General features: G+C 53.9%; 1 protein-coding gene across 1 annotated transcript in view; it reads left to right on the forward strand.

The window, feature by feature from the left end:
- Positions 1 to 9,684, forward strand: part of LOC106741125 (protein dachsous) — a 121,089-nt gene that overhangs the window by 89,579 nt on the left and 21,826 nt on the right. Inside the window, exons 7-10 of the mRNA XM_014612795.1 lie at positions 4,010 to 4,288; positions 5,500 to 5,723; positions 6,395 to 7,061; positions 7,349 to 7,699. Coding sequence (XP_014468281.1) covers positions 4,010 to 4,288; positions 5,500 to 5,723; positions 6,395 to 7,061; positions 7,349 to 7,699 — 1,521 coding nt within the window. The remainder of the gene's footprint in view (positions 1 to 4,009; positions 4,289 to 5,499; positions 5,724 to 6,394; positions 7,062 to 7,348; positions 7,700 to 9,684) is intronic.

Below are 9,684 nucleotides of genomic sequence, written 5' to 3' on the forward strand. Positions count from 1 at the left end.
GGGGGCGATCGCGCTGCCGGAAGTATCAGCTGTCTTGTCGTACGAGTACTTCTATATTAATCCCGCAGCACACAGTGCGACTGCACATTGTCCGGTCAACGGACCGGCGGCGGGAGTGAGTTGAAATTTCGCTCGGCCATTGTCCTTCGATCGGCTCTAACCGCGATCTCCCATTGAGAAAACCCTCGAGCGGTCCGCTCTCCGCTCTTTCCGCCGCGTAGGTTGCCCGTTGCCCGCTTAATGGCGCCCTTTTCTCCATTCATCCAATTAAGGGGGGTCTCGCGTGCGGTTTACAAAGTTGAGAGATCGCCCCGTCGTGATTTATGGAAGTGCACCTTTGTCCGATGAAACGCGATGAAAAAAGTACAGGAACGTTCGATTGTCAGGAGGTCCTCCCCCCTCCTCATCCTCCTCCTCCATCCCTTCTCCGGGATGTATCAGGGCCGCGCCCCGATACGATACCGGATGCGATTACGGCCGCTAAACGCCGACGACCGACGCCTCGACAAAGACGACGTGTCCGCGCCCCGGCGTTGTTCCGCAGAGGAGAATGTCAAAGTCGCGCATTTCCACCGCCACCACTTCTTCGTCTTCCCCGGCTGTCTCGGCGACGCGACGTGGCGCCTTCGCGGCCCACGTCCGTGCGTGGAATCCGCGCACGCCTCATACATTTCAATTCGTTACGATATGCGCGCGCGATATGGCCGATTATCGCGACCCGAGGAATTCCCCTGACCCACCAGCCGTCCGGCGCGCTCTCACCTATCGATCGGGACGGCCGTTAGCACGTGCCATCCGCGGCCACGTGGCTCTTCTCGGCGAGCGCGGATGCGGTTATTTCAGGCACGCGGTAGCGCACGCCTCCACCGTGCGGGAAACGGCTGCTCCGTTAGATCAGTGAGAGAGGACGTGCGACGTTCGGAAAATGTTTTTTGTTGACACAGCAAATTGTTAATTACTGTTTTGCTGGCGGCAGAGAGATTTGTTCGGATTGCGAAAAGATATCTGTCAAGAGTACCATTGCTTTCGCTGGGTACACGGACAGCGAAATAATTTGGTTACGCCAATTTAATTTTATTGCTGTCGCAATGACGTGTTGCTACAAAATTATTTTCTTCGCGTAACAAATCTCTTTTCTGTCATTATAGCAAGCAATTGGTTGCGCCAGAAAAACATTTTTCTCCGTGCACCGTGATTTAGTCCCTCAAATAAGAGTTGGCTTATCGCCAACTTTTTACTGATTGGTCCTGTTTCTTATTTGATCAAAAGTGGCGGAACTGCAAGATTGTCAAATAAATGGATTCTATTTGTAATTAAATATTATTCCAAGATGGGGGATAAATAATAGTGAAATAATGAAAAAATTAATTTTAAGAAATCGAAAAATCTATTTTTATAAATGGTATTACATATGATAAGATAAATAACACGTACACACGGAGAAGAATTTTGAGATTGTAGCGAATCGTTGCTACTGCATATTGCGGCAGCAATAAAATTTAGTTGGCATAACCAAATTAGCAAATTACTCGTAATTACAGCAGAAACGGTTTTATTTCCTAGGTTATAAAAATTCTACTGAGTGAATTTGTTTTAAGGACAAGTTAATCTGCAGCTAGGACAAAATAGTGTTTCTTCTGCATTTATTAATTTGTCCTTAATAATCCAGCAAAATAATCCAGCAAATGGCAATTAGTGTTTTTAACAAATCGTTTTGCTATTCACACAATAGCTGACGGATTCGCTGCGACAGCATAAAATTTGCTGCGCCAACAAATTATTTTTCTCCGTGTACATATTAAAAAAAAAATGTGCCTGAATTCGACATACTACAGACACTCTTCGTAAATGAAAGGCATTCCAATGACAAACCGGACGCCAGTTTTGATCAAAGAGTCGAAGACGCTCAGATTTTTACTCGAGGGATTCCAGCCCGATAATCTCGCGTCTCTCGTAATGTCCCCTCGTGCTACGTGTATCCGGAACACCTCTCTCGCCGTGATGGACGACGATTAGAGTCAATTTATATTCTAATCAAGCGCACGTTGCAAAAACACCGGCCGGAGATGCCGCGTTATTCAGCTATATGTTTTCCAGCGGGCAAACATGCTAAGTGACGTTTCCCACAGTTTTCCTATGCGTCGATAATTTGGTGCGCGGTTCTGCATCGACGATCAAATTAAAGATAAGGTTGCTCGGCTAGTCCGCGACTCGGTTGCAAAGCGGCCGAGCAGGTTCCAGCGCGCTCCCGATCTCTCTAACCCTCGGCTGGGATTCCTGTCCTGGCGTTCCCTCGCGGCGGCCTCCCGTTCGCCGAACGACTGTTTGATTTTCGAGAAACCGGCGTCTCCCGTCCGTCACCGGGACGGCCACGCAGGCCTCCTCTCGCCTAGGAGGCTGCGGCGAGATCCGATCGCGCGACGACGGATGGATTTCCAAATATTGGTAGAGGCACGCGAGAAGACAAAAAGACAGTCCGTTCTTATGGGCGCATGATGGCGAGGTCGGTCCCACGGCTAACACGAGAAACGCATTAGCACGCGCCCTACGATATACTTCTTATTGTTCCGCGCGATGGTATTCTTCGATGCGCCGTGCTACACGTCGCGGCGCGTTTGCATGTCCCTCGTCGATCGTTTGTCTTGTCGGCGACGAGGAGTACGACGTCGTCGAGGCCAGGCCGTAACCACGTGCTGGTGAACGCCGGCAGGACTGGTCGACGGCTCCGCCGACTAGGTACGTCGAGAATTCGTAGAGGCACGCCGCCTGGCCTGTCGCGCGAACACCGATACAGGTCGCCTCGGGTCCATCGTACGAATTATTATCTCGATCCTTCTCCGGATCCTGGAATAGTTCCGCCGGCTCTCTCACCCCTCTCTTCCTTCGGCTAGCTACCCAGGGTTAATTACCCATTAATGTGCCGACCGGTCGACGAAGGAGGGAGATCAGGTCGCTTCGCGTGTGACTCCACCTTTTCCCTCTTTTCTGCCGCGGCGAGCTTTCGCCCTGTCTTCTCTCGTCTCACTCCCTCATTTTCTTATTCGCCGTGTTCTCTCCTTGCTCCTTCTTTCTCTTTCTTTCTCTTTCCTTTAGGGTTGGGTGAATTAACTTTTTCTCTTTTAAGTTAAATGTTAATAGCCTATATAATTAACTTGGTCAAGTTAAAAGTTAAAGAAACCGCTTTTCTCAATTTTTACTCGGAAAGAAACCGAAGATGCTATATATATATATATATATAGTTAAGTTTATATACATAGTTTTGCATAATAGATATTTAACTTTTAATTCAAATTAATTTACCCAAGCCTGCTTTCTCCCCTCTCTCTCTCTCTCTGTCTTCGCTTTCCTCTCATCGTCGTCCCCAGCCTCGGCCGTAGCCACTCCGCTGCGCGCGATACACGTAATTACGACGGAGCTCGTTACACGCGCGACTACGTACGTCCCTGGTACAATTATTATATGCGAGGAGGAGAGCGGAAACGAAAAACGCAACTCCGCGGTAGGAAGGCGCGCGACCGAGGATTACGAGCGACCGCGCGCGCTCTTACGGACGGTCGCCCTTACGTGCGTACGCGAGCGACGATTATCCAATTAACTGTTCTCCGACGAGGGAAATTGATAAGGTCGGTCTAGCCGTTCGCGATTCACGAGACGTCGTGGCTGGTCGTACATAGTCGACTTTATGCGGCCGAATGCGCGCGAGAGTGCGCGCGTACGCGCGCCGCTTCCTTCGCAATTGGTCGCGAGAGCTCCGAGAGAGCGCGCGTAAAATTCATCGGACACTCGTGTAGAAGTCTTTAATCCTCTCTAATATCGAGACGGACTGGCGGGCACGGCCCGCTTTTTGTCGCGCGGTCATAAATACATCCCCCCGGCATCTGCTAATAGACGCTACTCGCGGCCGAGAGCCGCGGGGAATTGCTAATAGCCGGCGCGCTCGGGAGCGTCGAAGCGCAATGAAAATTAATTGTTTCTCTTTCCTCCTCCCCCCGGCCGATGACTTCACCAGGCGAGATCACGACGCGCGAGCCGCTCGATCGCGAGGTGAGGAAGGTGCACGAGCTGGTGCTGGAGGTGCGGGATCAAGGAGTACCGTCCAGGTCCGCTCGGGTGCCTATGAAGGTCGCCGTGTTGGACGTCAACGACAACTCGCCCGTGATCATCGATCCCCAGGGGGACATTGTCAGCGTGAGGGAGGAGCAGCCGCCCGGGACGGAAGTGACCCGAATCAGGGCAGTGGACGCGGATCTCGGTGAAAACGCCTCGGTGACCTACAGCATCCTGAAAGGTAGGGAATCTTCCTAGCGACGCTTTCAACGCCCGGCGGTCGCGTAACAACGGCGAGCATCGATTCCTTCCGCTCGCGAAGGACGCGTCGTAATCTCCGGAGACGCTCGCGTCCCGATTAGTCGTTGGTTGGTGCGCGTGACCAATGGGTTAGGCTCGCCTAATGAAGCGACCCGCGCCTCGGATACGATAGTATATATATCCCGGCAAGAAAATATATAAATTATAATTAGCTGCGCGCGAGCGCAGGCAATGATCTTGGCGCGGCGCTTCGTTACGAGGGAGGGCTGCCGGCAGTTGTTGAGACTCGGGAATAATAGAGAAATAGCGCGAGAAACTACTTACGCCCCGGGGATTAGACGGGACGAGACGCGCTTTTTTCACCAGGACTCTCGCGACCCTCGTGAAAGAGCGAGGGGCTTTTTGAGGAGCTTTAATAGCCCGGCGGCAATTACTGAAACAATTATGCACGGTCTTAAAAGCGGCCGTGCGCCTTTTTGCCGAGCGTTATTCGCTGGAAGTAGGCGCACCGCCTGCGGCGAGCGTAAACGCGAGCCGTCTCTCTCCTCGGTTCGCTCGGAGCGGCGTTACGATCGGAATCGGATTTTCCCGATCGCGTGGCAGAGACGCCGGCGAGGCAGCGAAAATCTCGATCGTGAGATTAAATCTCAACATCGCTCGTTCGCGAGCACTATTACAGTGTCGAGCGGTTCGCGATGTACCTCCCTCCACGTTCACGTCGGGCTTTCCATTCCGCGGCGTCTCGCGGCGGCTATTTCGCGTACACGTTCTTGCGTGCCGGCATGCTCGACGGCACAGATATCGAGCGCGATTTTTCCGTCTCGCGCCTCCGCGCTTCCCAACGCATGGAGAGAACAGATTTTGCTGGAACGGCAAATGTTTGCCGATATAATGACAGCGGAACCAACATTTTCTTTGGACAGAAAGATTTCTTAAGGGTGTTAATTGTCCATATATCCAACAAATAGCAATTAACGCTCTTAACAAATCCTTCCGCTGTCCAAACAAAGTTTTTAATGTTTAAACAAAATTGTTCTTGCCCTCATTATATTGACAAACATTTGCCGTTCCAGCAACATTTGTTTCCTCCGCGCGGTAATTGCCCGCGCGTGAATTCGCTTCGTCGATTCTCCCCCGTTGCGGGGATTTCCGATCGGCGATCTTTGATCGGCAGTCTCTCTTTCGCTCCAGACCGAGACTCGGACGGCTACAACGTCTTCACCATCGACCCGATCACCGGTATGATCAGGACCAAGGCCGTGCTCGACCACGAGGAGCGCAACGTGTATCGGGTGTCCATAAAGGCGACCGATGCCGGACATCCGCCGCGACACAACGTCCGCGTGTTCCGCGTCGAAGTCTTGGCGCTCGCGGACAACCGGCCGACCTTCACCAGCAGCAGTCTTACCTTTAACGTGAGTATCGTTAACCTCGCCACCCCGGTAGGACTTCATTTACGCGCCGATTCGTTTCCACACCGTCGGCGCTCCACTTTACCCCTTTGGCGATCGCTCATTTATGACATGTTACGTTTTACAACATTTGTGTGTGATCGCGCCGATGCCCTACGGACGGTGTGTTGTTGCTGCATTCGAGCACATTTCCTGCAAATAACTCGCAGGATCGACTTACGCGAATGAAGAAAATAAGTTATGTTCACACGGACACAAAAAATTTGGTTGAATTCACCTGGTGATGAACAAACCAAACGCGTTTTGGCTCGAGGGAACGGCGTTTCTAGTTCTTTTTAAACCAAATCCGGTTCTTCTAACTAGAAACTTCCGTTTCTTTCAGCCGAAACGAGTTTGGTGTGCTCATCGACAGGTGAATTCAATCAAGCTTTTCCTCGTGCGCAAGTGAAATGAAAGAAACTCCGTGGGAAATTGAAATCTCTCGTAATTAATTCGCGATATTACTGTAATGAGTTCCGAAAGTCCCGGGCTGCATCCCACGGAGAAATGTCCGCGTTTTCTTCGTCAACTGATGCAAACCTCTTGATACTGATTTCATATTACACTTCGACATATGTGAGATGAAGCGTGTGATAACGCGGAATAGACGATATACACACTTCATGCACATTTAGGTGCGCGAGGATGCGAGCATCGGACACGTGGTGGGGTCAGTGGCGGGGGCGGGTCCGGCGGGTCGCGTGGCCTTCACCTTGGACTCGCTGACGCCGATCAGCGAGTTTCCAGCTTTCGACGTAGACCGGAGCTCAGGTCAACTGGTGGTCGCGCATTCCCTCGACCGGGAGAGCGTGAGCGAGTACTACCTGGAGATCCGTGCGTTGGACACGAGCTCGCTCGGGAATCCCCAAAGCATCGCCGTTTCCGTGAAAATCATCATCGAGGACGCGAACGACAATCCGCCTAGATGGCCGCAGGATCCGATAACTGTTCGCGTGTTCGAAAGAGAGATAGTCGGCTCGACCATCTACAACCTCACAGCCAGCGACCTGGACAGCGGGCTGAATGGCGAGCTGAGATACGGCCTCGTGGCTGAGTTTCCGTCGACGGGCAGGTTCGCCGTGGACTTTTTGACGGGCGCTCTGACGTTGGCCAAGTCACTCGACAGGGAAGAGAGGGCCGAGTACACTTTGATCCTGAAGGCGACGGATCGGGCGCCACCGGGAGAGCAATTAGCTTCTACGGTCACTGCGAGGATCATCGTGCTCGATCAGAACGACAACGAGCCCGTCTTCATCGCTCCGGAATCCACCAAGATAGCCGTCGCGTCGAATCTTCAACTCGGTGAGTTGAACTCTCGCTAACTATATGTACAGGGTGTCGCACTAACATACAGGTCACTACGACGGGTCGCTTAGCCGTTTCACGGACTCGCCAGATCTTACTACTGCTGTTTTCGTGATTAAAACCGTAAGAAGGACACAGTCGAGGCTGAAAATAACTACAAAGTCTCTCAGTGCGCGTGCACGAAGTAGACAACCCGTCGTAATGACCTGCATGTTGGTGCAACGAATCCCCACGTAATCGAACAGTCGTGATCCTTATTCTTTCACCGTTGCGTGCCGCGCCAGGTACCAGCCTGGTGAGAGTCGTCGCGGTGGACAAGGACTCTGGTGACAACGGTCGAGTGTCCTACGTGATCACCGCGGGCAACGAGGAGGCCCGGTTCTCCGTGGGCTTCGAATCGGGCATCGTGAGCCTCGAGAAGCCCATCGTGCGGCCCACGGATCTCGAGATCACCGCGAACGATCACGGCTCGCCACCCCGCAAAGCCGTGTTGAAGTTAACCCTGACTCCGTCGTCGAACCAGGCGAGAGGACCTCCTCGGCTACTGCTGCCCAATCCCATCGTCAGGATCTCCGAACATCTGCGGGTCGGAGGACCCGTGTTGAACGTGGCAGGACCGGCGATCGCCCAGCAAGGTAAGAGAAAGCAAACGCTCGCTTCCCGAACAGTTTCGCTCTATCGTAACGTGATTGTAATCGCCTCGCGTATCTCCGCCGTTCCACGTCAGTGTCGAGTCAACGAGCAGATTCGCCGAGCTTTTGTTACCCAGTCGTGGCGCAGAGTTGCCGAGTCGGTTCAACGGCGTCCGCATCGCCGGGGTCGTCGGCGGTTTCCCCCGATTTACGGGCTCGAATGAAGCGATGTAAACGCGTGTTCGCGGCGTATAATGCCGCGCGAGTCGGCAAAGCGAGCAACAAGCGGCCGAAACTTATGCCGATGCCGGGGCGTAACAAGGACGCGGGAGGACCAAAAACGGAGGAGGCTCCTTTTAGGTACGGACGCGTCCTTATTGTTTCGGTGGTGCGTGCGCGCGCGCGCGCGCGCATAAAGTCCCCGGCGGTGCAGAAGGGGCTGTCAATTTAGCGGCGTGTATAGGGCGCGCGCGCGCGCGCGCGCACGCTTGAAATTACAATCTGCTATCTTCCCGTTCCTCTTCGGGTATCTCTCGCTCCCTTCTGATGCTCGCGATTTCGCCCTCCTCTCTCTCTCTCTCTCTCTCTCATTCGCACTCGGCGCCAGGACGTCCTCGGTGGTGTGGATAGTACGGCATCAGGAGATGCCGCGCTACACACATCACCGCACACACACGACACGCGAGCCGTGCGCGCGAGGACGAACATAATCGTGGCCGGACCGCTCGGCGGATACGCTCGCCGCGGCTAATAGGAAAGCCCTGCTACGAAAATACCTCGAATAATTGCCTTGAATCCGGCCGGTACCGAGCATTATAGTAAATTCAGCGAAATGACTCGCTCGGCTCGGGCTCTCTCTCTCTCTCTCGGGGTCGTCGGCAACGCGTTCCATCCTGTATGTAAGGCCCCGACGCGGAATACCCTGCTGCGGCTGGCGAGGCTCCCTCTTCTTCTCTCCGCCGCATCTTCTCGGTCGCCTTAAAAAGCCGGACTCGAGGTCTCTCGCGCCGGCTGAGAAAATTCCGACGTTGCGCGGATTCGTCCGCGCCGGAATATCGACGGGAACGTCCTCGGGTCGTCTCGCGCGCCCGCGGAAAACGCGATAACGAGCTTTCAAGCGGGCTTCATTCGCCTTATTTACGGCGAAGGTCGCGGGCCGAGCCGAGTTCTCTCCTCTCTCTCTCTCTTTCTGTCTGTCGCGCAACACGCGAGCGCGAGGCTCCTCGCGACGCCGCTAATTATCGTCGCGGGAGTTTGGCGAGCGGCCGAACGAGTCGCGTCGCATACATTAGCGATGTCGCGCGGAGGAAATCGGCGTGTCTCTCTCCGTGGATACGAAAGCGCATAAATATGAATCGCGCGGTCTGAAAGTCGCTCGTCCGGGGAATATTGATCGGACGTGATCATGTCTCGTGTATTTATACCGATATCGAGATTTTTCGTCGCGCTGGGCAATCAGTTTCACGCGATAAACGAGATAAGTTCATTACCGCCTATGTGAGAGAGAGAAAGAAAGAGAGAGAGGGGGGAGAGAGAGAGAAAAAGAAAGCAAGTCCAAACGCACAGATTCCTCCGAGTCCACACTTATACGTGCGTGCCTTCACGCACACACGCACGCACAATAGTGTACGCGCGCGTATACGCATTTCGCGCATCATTTCTTCGCGCCGAAGATCCGCATACCTGCCTCCCCAACACGCGGCGGCGGCGATCTGATCTAGCTGCTTCGAGGCCTGACGAACAGTTAAACCGCGCGGAAGAGGCCGCTCTCGGTAACCGCGCGGTAAACTAGCCGCCGACAACACGCTGTATCTCTCTGGGTTTTGCGCTTATCTATCGCGTCGTCCCGTGTACCGGACGAGCGCATTAGCGCGCTCCGCGCGCGGGTGCGCCAAAGGACCATCGCGTATCCCGAGGGAGACGAGGGCCGCGCTCGGCGCAGGGGAGAGCTCGCAAAGTGCAGAAGCGGGTGCCAGGTGCGGGGGAGG

Source organism: Dinoponera quadriceps, unplaced genomic scaffold (assembly GCF_001313825.1).
Source record: "Dinoponera quadriceps isolate SergipeBrazil2010 unplaced genomic scaffold, ASM131382v1 scaffold555, whole genome shotgun sequence".
Taxonomy (NCBI): Eukaryota; Metazoa; Arthropoda; class Insecta; order Hymenoptera; family Formicidae; genus Dinoponera; species Dinoponera quadriceps.